The 20,420-nt window shown below is 39.3% G+C and overlaps 1 protein-coding gene across 1 annotated transcript in view; it reads left to right on the top strand.

Annotated features, from left to right (window-relative positions):
• thsd7ba (thrombospondin, type I, domain containing 7Ba) overlaps positions 1-20,420 on the top strand; it is a 327,257-nt gene that overhangs the window by 201,015 nt on the left and 105,822 nt on the right. The window contains exons 6-9 of the mRNA XM_020920389.2: positions 2,079-2,327; positions 4,283-4,452; positions 9,339-9,497; positions 19,214-19,411. Coding sequence (XP_020776048.2) covers positions 2,079-2,327; positions 4,283-4,452; positions 9,339-9,497; positions 19,214-19,411 — 776 coding nt within the window. The remainder of the gene's footprint in view (positions 1-2,078; positions 2,328-4,282; positions 4,453-9,338; positions 9,498-19,213; positions 19,412-20,420) is intronic.

The following is a 20,420-nucleotide window of genomic DNA, read 5'->3' on the forward strand; positions in this document are numbered from 1 at the left end:
AGTGTTGGAATCAATATAAATGAAGCAAATAAAATAAGTACATAAAATGAGATTAAAATGCTTTATAATATTGGCTGAATAGATGTAGTATTTGTAAGTCTACTCTGCACTGCCTTGTTATCACACTATTTACTGAGACGTGAGACTGGAGCTTGAATATGGATTTCCCACCTGGCCCATGCATCATTCTGCTTCTCTAATTACACTGTTGGATTCTGGGATGAGCTTTGTTCTCATTTTAATAATCTAAACTAATTAAAGTGTCCAAATGAAACAACAAAAACTGTAATTGGATAACTGTTGATGTGTTTCTGCCTCTTTGTCAGCTAAAAGCAAGTATGAATAGGCTCTTGTTTGAGCTGTACACTGCATGTTGATGTTACGCCCATTATAGAGGTTAAATGTTTATGCAGCATGTATCAGGCCAACAGCTCTCTGGGGACCTGGTATTTCAGTCAGTTTATGTCAATTACTGTAACAGGATTCACTCACTGTCAATCCAAGTCTATATTTTTGAGATATTGTGGCATTAACAATCAACTTGACATTCCGTACCTCGCATTACATTTGTCAGAGGTGCACTGTGTACTTTTTCTGGTCTGCTACCTTCTTATCTCCATGGTGACGTTATTACTTTGTTCAGAATATTCCACATTAAGGCATCAAACTGCGACTATGTAAACTTTTTCATCTAAGGCTAGCAGCGACCCTACTGAGCCAAGTTACAGGTCAGCTTTACAGAGAAGTGACCCAAGCAATAGTTTTTTCTGTGAAACATTTCAGGCAAAGCAATTTCATCTCTGTGGAGAATAGAATGTGGTGGATCCCTCTCCAGAAAAGTTACATAGTGCATGTTTATTTTCCACACTGTATTACTGTAGCTCCATATAATGACTTGCATGTTTAGGTCCATCTAAATTTCCTGCACTGATGTGGGAGTCCATATTTTTATCCCTTTGGCTAAAACTGTCCACTTAGTGATGTTTGTCCAGTGTATATCTTAACTCAACATTGACCAAGGTCTCCCATATAAATAATAAACCCACAAGGAGTCAGTGAAGAAATCAACAATTACTATGTGGATACACTTCAGTATTCCAGAATTTAGCATTTATTTTCCTAAATTATAATTTGTTTTGTTTTTTATATTATTTTTGTTTTGATCCGTCAGGTTACATGACATTCAAAGTAGACATTTTATCACACTTTCAACAAACATTTTCCGGTTTATATCTTTATATTGAAAAATTTGTGTCACATTTGTCTTTCAGGAAATATGGAAAATTTCAGTATTGAGTATATATTATAAAACTATTAGAGCACAAAGAGTTGTTTCTGTTTTCTTCATTATTTGTCTCTAAAACCAAAGTGACAAAATGGAGAACAGTTCTTTTTTTTCAGTTTTTGATTTTGTGTTTAAATGAATAATGGAAAAAACGGATAATGACCGTTTCCCGCTTCCGTGACTTAAACTGCGATGTCGGACTTTTGCGCAGCATACAAACTGAACCAGATCTAGGACCAGACCAGAACCAGACCGGGACTGAGACCAGAACTTAGACCGAGACCAGACCAGGGCTGAATCTGGGACCAGGACCAGGACTAGGACTGAGACTGGGATTGAGGCCAGGACTGAGGCTGGGACCAGACCAGGACCAGACCGTGATTGAGACCAGGACTGAGAAGGGGACTGAGACTGGGACCAAACCAAGACCAGAGCAGGACTGAAAACAGTTTAGTCCTGGTTTAGTCCTGGTTCAGTTCGTATGCGGTGTCACAGTTTAAGTCATGGAAACGGGAAACAGCCATTATCCTTTTTTCCCATCATTCATTTAAACACAATATCTAAAAATGAAAAAACTAATCATTATCCATTTTTTAATTTTGGTTTTGGAGACACATAATGAAGAAAACTGTTCTTTAGTTTTCTTATTTTTGGTTTTATATTGAAAAATTAATGGTTGGTTAATTTTATGGTGGATTTACACTGTGTGCAATATTTGAATGTACATATTGAGATGAAGCAAATAGAGCTATTTTTGGCCATCTACGAAAAGCCTATGTTTCTCTCTCCTCAGCCTGTGCTCCAAGACCTCCCCTCCTGTCACCTTCCAGTCCTGTATCATGCCCCGACCCTGCCTGGTGTCTGATTGGTCACCGTGGAGCCCCTGCTCTAAAACCTGCCGCTCCTCTGACCTAACTCCTGGTTTTCGACTTCGAACACGGACCATGACCCAGATCCCTGTCGCTGGGGGCAACCAGTGTCCCACCCTGGAAGAGAAGGAGGCTTGTAACATTTTAGGAGATTTACTACCAAACTGCCCTAGGTACTTTCAAGTTGTTGTTTTTTTTTCGAGATCTGTCAACAATTTGTCATATTTATAAAAATCTTAAAATTGTACACATGATTGAAATATAGAACCCTCACCTATTTTTAATTTCTTATATAGTAATTATTTTGGCCTAGTTTTTCCTGACACAATCTCATAATGTGTTTGCAAATGTGCATTTCATTTCTTTCAGAATGATTATGACAGGTGCCTTGTGGCAGCAAATAAACATGACTTGAGTAAAATTAGCCCAATTATCTTACAACACTCAAAATATCCCAGCATTCCAATGGGATTTCCTGAAAACATGACATCCTAGATAACAAATAATGACTTGAACCTCATTGTTAGAGGCTATTTGAGGTAAAATGGATTAGGCTAACACAACATGCAGTCAACAAATAGTGCATTGAGAATTATTCCCCCTCACTGCTATTTTTTGTTGTATTTGCTAAATCTACACAGATAGCCTCAGAGGGGTGGATTTACATGATTAGGAGGGAAACTCATTACAGAAATTAAGCTTTTGATAGATTACTACAGGCTGTTGTTGTGGTAAACTCTGCAAATATTATTTCGCTACGCACCACTGCCCTCCCATATCTGAAACCAAACATTTACTCACAAGTTAGGAAATAACAGTAGTCATCACAGCTCCATTTGAAAAATACCCATTGCTTTCCTTTGTAGCTGGGCCTGTGCTGCTTCTCTACAGTCTGCGAATATATAGCTATGCATAATTTATTTTTAAATGCACCCATTTTTCATTTTATTTGTGAATTGTTGCATGTAAATAAACAAATGGGCCTCCTGCGGGAAAACATTAGAGCTTAACTGCCGTAATCAGTCCACTTTTTGCTCTTACCTCACCTTTTACATCTTTTATTTTATAACTTTTACATCAGGGAACCAACATATTGTTTTTATATGCGGCAGTCATCAAACAATATTAAATCAAGAACACATAGGCAAATTTTTATCTACTGTTAATAGCAACATAACATGCACTGTAACTTTATTTACATTGCTTCCATTAGTCTACCCAAAATGCATGTTTTGACTAAATGAAGACCGCACAGTGCACAAGTATAAGTTTTGGCTAAGCAGGGATAAATATATATTTTTTAAATTGTCAAGCTAGATTAGCCAGGCTGGTGCCACCTAGTGCCTTCGCTCAATTAAATTTTTCTCCAGCGACTAGGTCAGGAATTGGAATACACCCGAGTTCCATCACCAGCCAGTCCGTGAAGAGCCATACATTCTGTGTTGGCAACAATTCCCGAGATCGAGGATTTAAAGCCGGAACAAAAAGAATGTTTGGTGAATTTTATCAAGGGGAAAGACGTTATTGCCCTTCTTCCTACGGTATTTGGGAAAAGCTTAATATAGCAGTTAGTCCCTGTTAGCGGCGCATTACATACGTCATGACCAAATAGCAGCAATTGGTTAAATAAAAAGTACTAGCCTACTGTCAAGCTGCGAGGTCAGACAGTTTCTACGAAGTGAAATCAACTGATGAATCAGGCTAGACAGCAGAAAAAATAAATAAATAATTTTTTTTAGAAGAAACAAAAAGTAGTCAATTCAGTCTACACTCAATCTACACAAAGTAAGTCAAAGTGCTTTACTGAATAAGAAATGAAACATCTCAATGCAAATAAATAAATCCATACATAACCATAATTAAGTTAACTCAAATAGAAAAAAGTGCAGCATAATTATGTCACATTAACTTTTCTTTTCAATGGATAAAGTTTGGTCACATACTAGAAACATGTGATCTATTTTGCAATATGAATAAACCTGAATTGAGGGTTACATTGTTGTTTGGTCATGGTGTCAAAAATCATGAATAATTGTCAAAAAAATATTTCTTTTCACATAAACCATAACATTAGCATATTGTGAAATCGCTAATCACACTTTGACAATAAATATCTTGTGCTTTCCAGGTTTGAGTGGCGCACTACAGACTGGGGAGAGTGTGTTATCTCTCCTTTACTGAGCCAGCAGGACAAGCGCTTGGCTAACATCAGTTCGTTATGTGGAGCAGGCATCCAGACGAGGAAGACCTACTGCGTTCAAATCCCTGATGACTCTGCCCCACATCACAGGAAGGAGGGTGAGAGAAAGTGCCTCCGTTACGTCTGACCCAAGGCGCTCTGCAAGCACGCGCTGTATAAAGAGATGCTCCAGATTTTCACAGAGATAAAGTGTTGGCAAGAATTAGAACCATGACTGGAGCAACTGGGTGGTAATAGTGGTTTAGCACAATTCATTTCTGAAGCCATATCTGTTTAACGTTGAAGTATCTCTGGTTCTTGCAGATGTAAAATGCCAAATTCCTGTCTGCTGTAGTCATGCAACCATTTGGCGTGTTTAGGTTATAAAATCTTTTATAACTATTACTTACTATGGTGAGAGAGGACCTTTGTTAGCTAAATATTATAGGTTTAGATCAGTCAAGTTTGGAAAGAAAAGTTGAGGAAACGGGAAGTAACACAGTTTTAAGAGCTCACAAATTTCTAACCCAAATGCATGGACTATTTACACACATGGAACCTATTTTTCTGATAACTTAAACATTCATTTGACAAATCATATCATATATTTGAGTTTGGCAAATAATAACAATTTTGTAAATTAGAGAAGCTTTGGTGTTTGTTTACAGTATGGTTGATTGGTTTTCCCAATCACAAAGTAAAATGAGGCATGATTTAGTTTTGGTTAAGATTCTTTAAGCATCAGTGCTGGTTTAGTCCATTTAGTCTGGGTTTAATGCTAGTTTAGATCTTGTTTAGTGTAATATAAGAGCTGTTATCCTCAGTTCAACTTTTATTTTGTAACATGTTTTAGAGGCATTGGTCTACTTTAAACTCAAAGCTGTGTGCCAATGCCCTGTTGTAGCATAAAACTGCACAGGTCTAGAAATCTATGGCAATGCTCGCAGTGCATAGGGCTGTATGGTTGGCATTGGAAAAATAACTGAAAAACAAATTAGCCCACAAATTTCTTTCAATAAGCATGTCAGACTGACCACCATCAATATGTTGTAAAGGGAGGAGTAGCCATTGTAAATTACTAACTATAAAAAGTACACTTGATTTAAGCTGACGCCTTATATTTTGTACAGTGCAGTTTTTGGCATGCGCCTCAGGGTGCTTATGAGAAAACATAGCGCGGGGTGTGACTCAAAGGTTAAATGCAGAGTGTTAATGGAGCCGTTTAGGGAAGGTCATAAATACAGGTGATTTATCATCTGTTTGTCTCATATTCCCTGTACATTTTAGGAATTAATATTCTGTCCTATTTTTATTACTACCACAGGCCAAGTCTGAACCATGACCTACAGTTGACCACAGAGCTGTGCCTGGAGAGATGACTTGCTAAAAAGAGTAAAACATTGATTTCACACATATTTACCCAGGGGATCTCCACTGAATTACTGACCTTTACAAACACTAGAGCTGAAATGGGATGTCGCATAAGTGACCAGTGGCACAGAACAGCACTGTCGCTCTCCGCTCAGCAAAATGGTGCAAAAATGTTAAATATATAACATTAAATGTGAAATGATGCTTGATAAGATAGAAGTACTCATTGGTCACTCTATCCATCCATCCATTTTCTTCCGCTTATCTGGGGCTGGGTCGCGGGGGCAGAAGTCTAAGCAGGGATTCCCAGACTTCCTTCACCCTAGACACTTCCTCCAGCTCCTCCGGGGGGATCCCTAGGCGTTCCCAGGCCAGCCGAGAGACGTAGTCCCTCCAGCGTGTCCTGGGTCTTCCCTGGGGCCTCCTCCCGGTGGGACATGCATGGAACACCTCCCGAGGGAGGCGCCCAAGAGGCATCCGGAACAGATGCCCGAGCCACCTCAACTGGCTCCTCTCGACGTGGAGGAGCAGCAGCTCTACTCCGAGCTCCCCCCCGTGTGACTGAGCTCCTCACCCTATCTCATTTCGAGCGCTTGTATCCGCGATCATTGGTCACTCATTGTGTCTAATTAGCACAAATATGTATAACAAAAACAGTTATAGTAGTATGTCATGATGAACATTGCTTTTTGGTTTCTGTCAGGATGTGTCTGCATCTCTGGAAAACTTTTAACTAACTATGTAAGTTTTCTGCTGGAAAACAGTCCACTACCTGATTCTGAAACTCTTGCCAACAGTGAGAATACATGTTTTTTTAGAGTTAACTTGGGCGAAAAAAATATTGAAAAGTAAGATAGTTTATTGCCATACTGTAGGACATTCTATGTGAAGCAATAACATCTACATGGAGACAAGTATGTGGCTGACCCTCCACCAGAAAGTTAGATAGTTCACCTTTAACACGCAGAAGGAATTTTAACTGTGGATCACACAATCAATGAGTTATTCTGGTTAAAATGACAAATAAATCACCACTAGCATTTTTACTGCTTTTAAAAAAATTCTTCATAAGGTCAAACTTCTTTTTGAGATTATTTAAATCATAAATATTTTTACAACTTGGAGGCATGTTGGATCAAAACATGCCCCATGCTGCTTCAGCTCCACACTTTTTTTTTTTTTACAAGATTTTTCTTTTTTAGTAGTTTAACATTTTAACCTCAGTCAAAAAGCTGCAGCACCCCAAAACTCAAATGTTTTGAATTTTAAATGATTTTGAGAAAACCACTGAGCATTTAATTTATCACTTAAATTAATAAGCGCTGAACTTATTACAAGAAGTTCACTTTAATAATTACAAGTCCTTCTAATTTAAAAAGCAATTTTGTTTAATTTATTTGGTCCTTGACTTATCTAATTTGAAAACAAGAAAAAGGTTTGCATTGTAATTTGAATTGTTGACCAGATCTGCAAAATTTCATGGTGTGAGATCCATGAACTGTTTCTTGAGTGTGTTAGGATTATATAAACCATAAATGATGCTATATTGGGGTAATATTTATGTCTGCCTCATTTAGCAGTTATCTAAAAGTGCACTATGTCATTTTCTGGTGGATGGTCCATCACTCGCTTTTGTTTGTTTGTTTTTTGCTTGTGGAACTTTTCAGGAAAAACATTTCCATGGAAAAAAGGGTTCAGAACCTCCACCTAAAAACTTACATAATGCCACTTTAAATGGTTTTAAATGGTCCCTTTTGAGCAGAGTATTACAGGGAAACCATATTGATTTTGTAAGAATGTCCCACTTCCACCATAATACATGTCTTTTATTTATCCAATATCATTCATATTGTATTTCGCTGTTAGCAAAGCAGTATAATTTAGTCTCCACTTTACCAACGTGTTTAAGCTAGCATCTGATTTTCTCAAAGGAGATCAAACACCATGTTAAATTACTTTTGGAGAGCGACAAAATGCACGCTGGACATTTACACGATTTCTATCCGGAGTGCTCATTTAAATGGAAATTTGCTGCTAAATGATGTGCAGAGGTGCATCAAAATGGAGTATTATATTGAATAAATCACTGTTGTGGCTGGAGCAGTTTCTGTTCATTCACTGTAAGACTGTCTGCACTGTCTGTGATCTGCTCCAAGTGGGATTGGCTCCTCTGTCTCTCTCTCCACTATATTTCTTGGTTCAGTAGCGGTTTATTCACACCACCACTGCACTACATTCACGTAATGTTTCTTTGAGCGTTTATGCTACAATAAATAAAAACTTTGGCTGCTTCTCTCAGTAAGTACTTGCTTTTTTACATCATGAACTGAACTAACTGAAAAACATACCATTAAGAAGCTTATGTTCTATTTACTTCCATCAGTAAATGCATTAAAAGCTTGTAAATACATCATATGCAAATGCACAAATGTACCCTCAAACAATTACAAGTCTGTGCATGTGGTGTTAGTCCTAATTGGCAAAGCGAAAGCCTGCCTAAGGATAGACTTTATAAACATGTACTATGTATTAAATAAACACTCAGATGTGCCCAGGGAAATTGTTCTAAAGCTTGGGGTCAACACACAGAGAAGTGATGTTGATTTCAGAAAAGGTCTTGCACCTAAAAGCTTAAAAAAAACCCATCTTAATAACAACTCTCTTACTAATTGTAAGGCTCTGCCAATTAAACAGTGTAATATGCTCTCACTTGACCAAACTCATGGGTGTTACGTGTTGGGATATGCACCAGGGCAGGGCAATATGACCTTAAAAATATACAATATATAAGAGAAAACCTATATACAAAAAAATGAACCTGCTGAGTTGATTTTATAATATGTGTACTTATCTTTTGAGCTATTTAAGTTATAAGTAGCTGCTTCCACTCATCATGTCTTCTCTCTTTCATTATTACCTATTTTAGCCCAGTGTTTTAAGTCGTTCTGGGCTTTAGCAGTAGTAATTAGCCATGATCCTGTCTGCCTTCTCTTGAAACTGGGGAAATTCAGCTATTGATACTTTGCAGCTATGAACATTCTCTGGAGTGAGAACCTAACTGAAAGCACTGTTCTGTAAGAAGCTCTGTTACTCAAGTTAGACTTAAACTGGGCTTTATTTTAACACAATCTGACCATAAAGAGCTGACTTGGTTGGAACTACAGTTGGAGCGATGATTTGTGCTGTCTCACACATAAAATTACAAACACAAGCTTAGTACAACCACAGTTTTCCAGTTAGTCACTCTCTCTTTTCTTGTTGATTTAAACTCCTAAACAGATTTGTTTAAATTAACTTTACTTGTCAGACTATCTTAACACTTTTTTGGCAGTTTTTGTTAATGCGCGCATTGTGTCACCATGGTAACTACTGAATATTCCATCAGTAAAGATACATGTAGAGTACCCCCAGCTAGATGTCACTGCAAAGTATCAATAGTGTGCCAAAAATTAAATCACAATATTCCAAATTTAATATTACATACCTTACATCCTCTTAGTGATATGACTTGGCCCAGCCCGTATACTCACAACATTTGAACCTCACAAGTCTTATTTTCCACAGCACCTTGTCAGGACTTGACCTAATCCTTCTGTTTGGTGACCTCCTGCATTTGCTTCTGTTGTTTGTGCAGTGTCCAGACCTGTAAGTGTTAGACTGTGTGGTGCTGAAGAGCCTCCTCCTGCTGTTCAGAGCTGCTCCATACCATGCCAACAGAACTGCTCCCTCTCCACCTGGACAGACTGGGGACCCTGCCTCTATGATAAGTGCAAGGAGCCACAGGGGAAGAAAGGTGAGAGAGGTTCAAGTGGTCAGTATGGTTTTGTTTTTGCAATGAGGTAATACAATATCCATGGAATTCTATGTACTCTTTTTACTCTTTTTACGCCTGTTGCTCAATATTTATAGCCTTAATAAAGCATAAACAACAAATAAGGAACAAATAGCTTGGCGAGGAGAAAATTCAGTTTGCCGACTGGACAAAAGTTAGTTTGGTTGAAGACGTTTCGCAGCTCATCCAAGCTGCTTCTTCAGTTCTGGTCAGAATGCTGGTGGACACTTCCTTATATCTGCAGGGAGGAGCTAACTAACTGAAACTAACACTCCTACTTGTTTACAGAAACTGTTAACAAGTAGGAGGTGTCCACCAGCATTCCGACCAGAACTGAAGAAGCAGCTTGGATGAGCTGCGAAACGTCTTCAACCAAACTAACTTTTGTCCAGTCGACAAACTGAATGTTCTCCTCACCATGGATTCTACCTGGACGACTGAGGGATTCTTCACACATCTTCGAACAAATAGCTTATGAAGACATTTCATTATGCATTTGTTTATGCTTTATTAAGGTTATTTAAGTGTAGTTATTATAAAGTGAAATTATATTTTCTCTAATGTTTGTAACATAGTAACATTTGAATCATACTTTTAGTACTTTTAGTTAGAGAAAAAAAAATTAATCTGTAAACTTTTCATGTTCATAAAAACAATCAAGAGAAGTATATATTGAATGAAGAATAATGCATATTTTAAATTTTATTGGGGTCAACATAGCAGTAAGTATATATGCATGATGTTAGAGATGGGTAGACATCAACTTTCAGAAAACACCACAACTACCATACAAACGTTCAGTGCAAATTCTGTAAGGCATCTCGCTCAAAGACTAAACAGTCTGGACTAAGTCTAAAACCACATTTGCAATGGAAATCAGCTTGTTCAATATTATCCTTTTTATTTTTATTTATTTATTTTTTTTACATTTCCCTCACACATTTACCATCTTGTTCTGTTCCTATGGTTGCGGAGAACACCCAGTCCTTGGCTCTGAGATCTTGTGTATGCAACAATCTATATTTGCTCAGTTATCTGGTATCTTATGGTCGTGAATAGTTGTGAATCTGAGCGATAGCTATGAACTGAACTGCCCTTTGGAATGAATAAAGTTATCTGATTCTGATTATTATAATGTGTTTTGCCAGTCAGTGTGTGATAGATGTAAAGTATTGGGTAAATTTGTTGCTATGTAAAAATATACAGATTCTCATAAGCTTGCATATCTTAGTTACTCATGATCATTTCTGTAGTTTTGATACAGTTATCTTTAAAGGACTATCAGATGTTTTTGTATATTTTTTTAATGAACTTGAAGCTTGCACTGTATCTATAAATTAACTTGAAGCATTTATGATGTCTCCTCATCAACCATTATTCTACATGGTCTTGTTAATCACAAAGCTGCTAGTACATAAGTGCATGATGGTATTATGCTACTGTGACATGTTTTAAATGTTTTAACAATAGGGTTTTGTGATCAGGACCATGAAAATGGATAAAGTTGCAGGCAGCACAGGAATGACAAAGCAGATGTGGACAAGCAGGGCCAGTGTGAGTTTTTAGAGTTAATTGTTATTGAGAAATGGCTGGCTCAGTGGATGCCTGCTCCTGTAGAAGTAGGACATGTATAAACGCGACTGGATGAAAATAGACAGGATAAAGGGAAGGAGCACACCTGCTTACTCCGAGACCCTGGGATAGAGGAGCGAGGCATATGAAAGACTTCCTGTGCACCCAACTGAGCTTTTGTTTTGTGTCTGATCACGTTCATTTCAAAGGAGCAGAAAGTTTTCACAAAGAGCTGTTGCAATATTATTTAAGTACAAATAAACACATGATTGTACACATGAGGTTAAAGTTAAGGATTTATACTTTATATCTATAGCACATTAAAATGTGAGAGAAGCTATTTCCAAGGGGCTGCACATAGTGAAATAAAATCAGCTATTTAATGGCTCACGTCAGATTAATGTATGTCACTCTGAATTGAGTTCTACACATTTATCAATCTGAAACAGCTCTCTGAAAGTGATCGGCATGAGGATTATTTGAATCAGATTGGTGGAAGTGTCACAACAGTGGAACAAACAGCAAAATCAAACATCCAGTCGAGAGAAAAGCATCTTCCCTGCCCACATATGTACAAAAAGTTTATCTTCGGCACATTTTTCACAACAAAATAGTCTGTATTTTCACTAAAAAAGGCTGAAGTACGTCTGTTGGCATCGTTCGTTTTGGTTCTCCTGGGCACTTTGCCTTTGGCTTCTGCACAAACCTCAGTGCTACTCTGTCATTGATTCGCCAACCAGTGGCCAGGCCCTATTGCACCTGTGGGAGAATGCCAAGATGAATTCTCCTGAGTTTGTGAACTCACAAAAATCATGAGAATTCATCTTGCTGTACAAGGTTAAGGTAATCTTTACTTACCTTATCACTGAGATCGACCAATGTTCTGATCACAATGATCTTTTGATTTTCGGCACAGCCCTAATTACATAAATACATAAAAGCACTTAAAATACTCCACTGTAGGGAGATTGTGTCTTACTTATTCAGCGACTTGGGTAAACATTTCCTCTACTCCATTTCTTCAACTATGCAACACGTGTAGTCTGTCTCGTCTCACTTATGAGAGAATCTGAGTGTAGTACAGCACATGTATTAATCTGTGTACACGCCTTGACATCATGTGTCTACCACACTGCTAAAAAGGCAGCACGACCTGGTCCCTGCCGTGGCTAAATGTGCATGAGCGACCCCCCGGGAGCTCCCTGACTGTGGGATGTTCCGGTCTGTGCTCAGCCTCTTCAGCCTCTCCAGCCCTGGATCTCCACGCTCAGATAGACAGTACCATTAATATATTTCAAGGAGCAGAGAACGCAGCATCTGCCCCTGCCTCCACTGGGCTCTCCTGTGACTTGGTGATTTCTGATGGCATTCATAAAAAGGCAGACCCAGTAAGTGGAGTGTGAACCTCATATAAAATCACTTTCGGAGAACTGTGCTGCCGATAAAAAGACGTGAGAATCCTTTAGAAGTTAGAGAAGCAGAGTATTTTTTGTGACATTGAATTTCTATTGAATGCCCTTCTGGCGCTTATGTTTTGCTACACCAGAATAGACCGTAATACATCTCCGAGCATGGACCAAGTTACCACGCTACTTCTCCTGCCCTGCTGAAAATTACATATTTAAATTGCCTTACCGATGCTTTATATGCACTCTGATTTTTTTATATGCTATCACGCCTATCATACTTTGCATCCGTGTGCGAAAGAAATTGAGCATGGTGATGTTGAATTGCAATACTTCAATATGAAGTGAGATGAAGCAAGCCAGGTACATTCCTGCCATTACTTTGTTGTGTGTCCCTTACTAAACCTTGCATGACCAAGAAGCCTTTCAATTATTAATATCCACAAGGGCATACCAACAGCAAATTGTTTTCTTTTTTTTGCCCAGTGGTCGGGTTGTGAGTAGTTGTAAGTGCTTTGGGCAGCTGTGAAATCGATCTGTAGTCTCTTAGCTTCTCCTGAGCACAGCGGGCAGCACCGTCCGGATCTAACACCCGACCTGCAGCCTCCAGTCCAGAGTGCACCTGTCTGATGCAATGTGAAACACGGACAAGCTCCAAATGTTTAGTTAAAGATAAAGGAAAGTACTGGTTGCTTAAAGGTGTACTATGTAACTTTTTGCTTGGGGGCCTGTTCTTGTTTTTATGAAAAAAAAAAAAAATCCTCAAAAACTCCTCTCCAGCTGCGCTTTCCAAGTAAAAATGAGCTCAGTTCAGCCTTATTTGGTCTGCTAATCACCAACTAAGCTATTTTCATCCACAAAGCTCAAAAACACCGTAACAGACTCACAACAGCAAACAAAGTTTAAGCAGCAGTGTGACCAGACAGCATTTACCAAACACACTGATATCACATTACATAACATATGCTCGCCACATGACTGCACTTATACACATGTAAAACCAGAGGTGAACTGCCAAACAGATATTAGATGAGCTGCATTTAGAATAAGTAGTATCTTTTTGTTGATCTGTAAACTCCAAACGCATGTATCACTGCCACTTAAGTTGTCTGTTTGTGCGCCCATCACAAAAGGGTCATCAAATAACAATGTATATCCATAAAACTCACAAGAATTTCCTCATGTGTGCTGAAACAGTGAGTATTGCCACCCAACACTGCTTCTGATTGGTCACATTTACATTTGATCTATTGTTTAGCCAATCATCTCTAATCCCTCACCTCAGTCTTGTTTACTTCCCACAACAAAGAAAAAACTTCATCTCCTCAGAATGAGACGAGAGTGCAGTCTGATCTGTCACAGCTGCTGCAACTCACAATAAAATAACAAGCCTTGTTATGTTACACTGACAGTAACTATAATGCCTTTACATTTTACAGCACAAGAGTAATTAAATAGATTACTCATTACTTGTAAAAGTAACGCCGTTACTAACAACACTATACTTAAACACTGTTATCTCCAGCACAGTAGACCACTGAGGATTTAGCTTCTTCCTTTGCATTGCTAACACAAGTATTGGCCTGTCAGAGGACTCACCTGTGCAGTGAGTGAATGACATGTGCCAAGGTCAAAGAGGCGCTGATGTGAGAAATTGAAAAGACTGCAGCTGCCTGAGTGTCATAGACTTCAGTACACAAGGGAGCCTGCAGAAATACCACTTCATCTCATCCCTCCATACACAGCAAGCCTCTCTACAGCCATCAGGGAAATGAGAGCGCCGACAATCACCTCCACAAGTGTTTGAAAGGACGTCAAATCAGACTCCCAAATCTCCCAAACCTTTGTCATTACTGCCCTGTGTGAACTCAGAAGGAAGTGCACACTCAGAGTTTGTAAGGGCTGAATGCCTTCTGCACACTGATTTGTTTGTGTGTAGGAAGGAAAGTTTATCTGCTTAAACATTTATTTAAGTGATTTGTCAGCAGAACTTGTCATGTACATTTAATGCATTGGTAGTGTATGTTCATACTTGTACATGTGACTTTTGAAATAGCACAGGAGTTTTGGGACGCTTGATTGATCTCCCAAATAATTTTAGGCATAATATGGGCTTGTAAAACATTTATTGAACATGGGGAATTTTATAATTTTAGTTTAGTTTAGTCACTTCTGGACATTTTGAACTGGCATACAATGATTGCATTTGGTCTCAGAATACTCTGTGTCTATCCTTATGCTGTTGACTTGTTTTGTTGGTGGTGGTTGTATTAGAAATGACTGCTAAACTCATATCCTAGGACAAAAAGTGCAGTTACCTTTCATCCTACTTTATTTCCCTGTGGAGTGCTGTCAGTTAAACTGTACATTATAGTGACACTAAGATATGTAGAAAACCCTCTTGTTCTCTGATCAGAAACATATTTGTGTTGCGTATCAAATCAGAAGAAATCTGTTGAACATTGCTTACATGCCCATAAATAAGATGTTGCTCGTATATATTATACATACATCTTCACTTTACATAAATATGACAAAATGTGCTGAACATGATTTAATTAAATGGATGGCTGCTGGTCATTCCCACGCTCCACAGATCAATCAAAAGGACCATTAAAAAGACCTCACATGGTTGTTTGGCGCACTTCCATTCCCTCTCATCTCTATAGGGCGTATTTATTACATTTTCTGCTCTCAGGAGGAGCAGGCCACTAAGTGAATCATGGCTCAGCTCGGCAGACATTATGACTGTGTTTTTGAAGGCATTCCAGGCTGAAGCTTTTGAGGAGTGTAACAGTAGAAGTACAAAAAGCTACAATGTGATAAAGACTCAAATGTGGAAGAATTCTTTCATGAAATTTAACCTCAGTAAAAGCTGTGGAAACAAAGGAAAAATCCCAGAGGTTGTAAGTAGAGATTTTCAAACGCACAGCGGCAGTGCATCATCCTGGTATGGTAGGCTTTATTGTGGCTGTTTTAAAACAAACTTTGTTTCAAAACTTTGGCTCCATTGCATGTCGGAATTTTTGGTGATAACTTTTATTGTTGTGACTCTGTTTTTCCCCCTTGTTTTTAAGACTGATCCTCTTCATGAGATGCAGCAACAAACCATCTGACTAATTTTGACTCTACCAATACCATATTGAGGTCATGCTAATGAACTGCATATTTATATAGCCAAAGTTTTACCCCAGATGCCCTTTCAAAGACACTGTAATCAATTATCCACATTGGGACAGGCAAAAGGAGTACCCTGGCTTTGATAGTATGTGATGTGTGAAATCCCATGTTATGACTTGATGCATTCATTACTCAGAGCATATGCAAATGTAATGAACTCTAAGTGAACTTGAACATGCAGTGACATGGCGCTCTCAAATCAATAATAATATGTGTACATTTTTAATTGGCCTACATGTGCTCTTTACATGTTTTACATATTCATCCAACGGATTCATGTCAACTGTGCTGCCTCTGCATGACACGGCATTTTAATATTCTTGAATACATCAATCAAACATTATTATTTCTCACAATCTGGCTATATATTACATAGGTTCAAATCAATCATTTTTAGCAATGTGGCCTTTGATGATCTGTTATTTTGTTCATTTCACTCAACATCCATCATGGTAGATTTCCACTCGCTGCATGATATGCTATTAGCTATGATAAGCTAAAGAATACCATCATAAGTGTGATATAGAACCTCATAAGGAAAATCATGAATTCAGTATGCTGTTTTTGTCGAATTTTCTTTCAAAAACATTACATTTACATAAAATGGGGAACTTTGTATTGTTGAGATATTGTGATATTGGTTATTGCGTCAGCCATTACTGTGACATCAGCTATTACTGTGACACTTCTTTTTTAGTTTTTTTTTAAAAAATATACTCTGCAGCCTCCATATCCACAAGTCTCAAAATGCAGTACCAAGTTAACCAGAAGGTGAGGTGAGCTGGGTTATAATAACTTAAATGCGGAGAAGGAGGAGGAGGACAAAGTGTAATATGGGGTCAAGATCTAGTTTGGAGGACTCTTCACAATGACACCTGTCTCTCCAATTAGCCTGTCTCACAGTGTCCCCGGATCTGCTGCTGTGCCCGCTGCTAAATTGGGCCCTTCCTGCTGAGATGTGCTGGCTTTGCACTAGCACCTACAGAATCACCTGCTGTACCGATATAATGTCCGTCATAAAGATCCACCACTCTTTTCCACCTCTTCTGGGATTAAATGAGGAGATGGAGTATACTAAACATAAGCAGCTATTGCACACAATGGACAGTGATAGAGGAATGTATTCACTGACAACTGTCAGATACACGGTGGCGCTAAATATTGCTAACACGTTGCAGTATGCACTATAACATTGTTCACCGAAAGGTGAAAATGGCACCTGTTATTGGGTGTGTTATACTAATACAGTAAATAGCAAGGGAACTTTTTGCCATGAACATTAAAAATGTGGGTAACCTAGATATGAGTGAATTTGTCATGAGCAAAATCATGAAGACTATAGACCACTTGTCAGAGTACGACCAAAAGTTAAAGGTGCAATATGTAGTTTTTCTGGTGAAGGGTCTGTCATGTGGTTGTCCCCATGTTTTTGTTTTACCTGGAATGTTCCACAGTGTGGTCAGATCTGTGAATGACAATGATGGAATACTAAGTAATGGACCTTTTATGCCAAACTATCGTGCATGTTTTTGTATTACGGGGAAAAGCTGTACGCATTACTGTCAGTAAGTCAGACCTGTTCCCAGTGCATGTTGGACTCTGCCAGGGCTGCCCTTTGTCACCGGTTCTGTTCATTGTATTTATGGACAGAATTTCTAGGCACAGCCAGGGGCCGGAGGGGGTCCATTTTGGGGATCACAAGATCTCATCTCTGCTGTTTGCGGATGATGTTGTCCTGTTGGCCTCATTGGGTTAGGACCTGCAAGATGCACTGGGGCGGTTTGCAGCCAAGTGTGAAGCGGCTGGGATGAAGATAAGTTCCTCCATATCCGAAGCCATGGTTTTTGGCTGGAAAAAGATGGCTTGCCCTCTCCAGGTGGGTGGAGAGTCCCTGCCTCAAGTGGAGGAGTTCAAATATCTCGGGGTCTTGTTCACAAGTGAGGGGAGGATGGAGTGTGAGATTGACAGGCGGCAATGGCCAGGTGCAGCATCGGCAGTGATGCCATCACTGTATTGAACCACTGTGATGAAGAGGAAGTTGAGCCTAGAGGCAAAGTTCTCGATGAGTTCTCATGAGCTCTGGGTAATGACTGAAAGAACAAGATCACGGATACAAGCGGTTGAAATGAGTTTCCTCTGCAGGGTGGCTGGGCGCTCCCTTAGAGAGCTTGAGGAGGAGCTTGGTAGTATAGCAGCTGCTCCTCCACGTGGAGAGGAGCCAGCTGAGGTGGCTCGGGCATCTGTTCTGAATGCTTCCTGGGCACCTCCCTCAGAAGGTGTTCTGGGCATGTCCCATCGGAAGGAGGCCCTGGGAAAGACTCAGGACACGCTGGGGGGACTATGTCTCTCAGCTGGCCTGGGAATGCCGGGGGTTCCTCGGAGGAGCTGGAGGAAGTGTCCAGGTTGAAGGAAGTCTCGGAGTCCCTGCTTAGACTGCTGCACCCGTGACCCAGCCCCGGATAAGCGAAAGAAAATGTATGGATGGGCTGTACTCACTTTTTGATCCTGGACCTTCTTGCTGTGAGGAGAGAGTACTAGGAGATACCATGTAGTTAAACCTTATCAGTACATAGTTAGACTTGTTTGAACGTGTAGGAAGACTTTTCAAGCTCTCTGGTTGATGTGAATTGTAGAGTAATGGTGGCAACATAATTTACAGCCTAATGCCTCTCCGTCTGAAAGACATTGTAACTCTAGGCCACAGGACCACAGTAAATCACAGAGCAGACAGATGCTGGTGGTAAAATGAAGCCTGATAAATAGAGGTGGCTCTGGTCTCTCCATCACACTACATCACAAGGACCTGATGCAGTGATTCTCAACCAGAGGGACTAGACTGAATATTGGGTTGCAGGGAAGTTGAATAATAGTATCAATGTGAATGAATTATATTTCAAAATGTTCTTATTGTGATTTTTTTTTTTTTTTTTACCTTGCCTGCTTGGGGCCACAACAACAAATCATCCACCTCCACTTTTATTTGGTATACAGCTTTTAAGTCAGATACTTTTTTTACACACTAACCAGGATTAGACCTGCATATTTACTTTTAGTTCCTAAGCTTTGACTAACTGATGAAGCTCATTAAGGCAGCAACTAATGATTATTTTAGTTGTTGACTGGTAAGCAATATATATTTTTGATTAGTCCACCAATTAGTCTACATTTTAACTGAATAAAGTTTGAAATATGCTAAATAAGTGTTTCTAGAGAATATTTACATATAAAGTGTATTATTAAAAATCTGAAATTGTATATTCCTTTTTGACATTTAACTTTAAATATTAAAAAAGGTCTTCTGGCTCTTTCTTATAGAGTCTGTCTAGTCCAGATAATGATGAAGATGATCAAAATACGATTACGATGGTCAACTATTCTACAGTTGTTGCAGCCCAAAAATTTTATTTTGTTTTCTCGACAACCTACATATTTTATTGTACTTACTTTTTAAATGAATTAAATTGTTTGTTATAATTTATTCAACACTTTAAAAGTAAACATTTTCATTTTATTATCCAGGTTTCCGATGGAGGAGCAGAAATGTGTTGTGGGCATCTAGCTCTCCCCCTGACTCCTGCCCTCACGTGGTGGAGTCTGTCCCCTGTGAGGACCCAGCCTGTTTCTACTGGAAAGTCCAGGAGTGCTCATGTGCTCCTGCTCAGAACACCTGTGGACCCGGGACTGCCCAGCAAAACATGTCCTGTGTTAACCATAAAGGTACGGTCTGACAAGCACCTGTGTGTGTATGTGTGTATGTACATGGGATCTGCAGATAGGACAATGATGAGATAGAACAGAAATCGCTTGTATATTGTATCAATCAATCAATCACACTTTATTTATAAAGTGCTTTTCATACAAAAATGCAACACAGTGATTTAAAACAATGGCACATTTCCTTCCACCCGCCCACCCAGCCCCCACAGCTGCCCAGTCCCACACAACCAAACAACACACACACACACACGCACTTAAAACTACACCTAGTAAAATGTGTGGCTTAATACCGGCAAACCAGTTGAGAAAGGAGCCGTCTACAGCAGGAGCAGAGAGCTGTCTGCCACCACCAGGAACCACCACAGGGCCCAGGGGAGAGATGAGGCCCAAGCAACATCTCTCCGCCAGAAGCCCACGAGACAGACCCTGGCAGCCGCAGCTGACCACCGCTCCTGGTGTAGAGGGCTCCTCCTTTTGTAGTGTTTTGTGTTGGAATTAACTTGACTACATTATTAGCTTCTGTAATTTTTATGGTGGAGGGTCCATTAAATGCTTTTCTCCATGGAGATGTATTTGCTTTGGCTGGAATGTTTCACAGTATGGCATTAAACCTTTTTTATCTTCATGGAGACCAAACCAGACCAAGTTACAGGTCAGATCTGTGGATATGTTACCCAGTTCTCACAGTCAGAATGCCTATTTTATTAGGTATGTTTAAGCTATATAACAACATGTCATTTAATATATGTAAGGTAAATCTGTTTAATGTCATACTGTGGAACATTCCAGACAGAGCGATGGCCATATAAACAAGCAATATCCATCGAAACAAGCAGGTGACGGACCCCCAACCAAAAAATTACATATGGCATGTTTGAGGGGCATTGTCTATGTTTTTAGTGGTTGATGCCAAACCAACTTGCTTTAAATGCTCCACAAAATGGCTTCAAACCTATAAGTGACACCACCAAATCAAGTTTTTACTTTTAGCAATAAGACCCTTCAACCG

The sequence above is a fragment of the Boleophthalmus pectinirostris genome, unplaced genomic scaffold (assembly GCF_026225935.1).
Source record: "Boleophthalmus pectinirostris isolate CB_2022bp ecotype Guang Dong unplaced genomic scaffold, ASM2622593v1 HiC_scaffold_1, whole genome shotgun sequence".
NCBI classification, from domain to species: domain Eukaryota; kingdom Metazoa; phylum Chordata; class Actinopteri; order Gobiiformes; family Gobiidae; genus Boleophthalmus; species Boleophthalmus pectinirostris.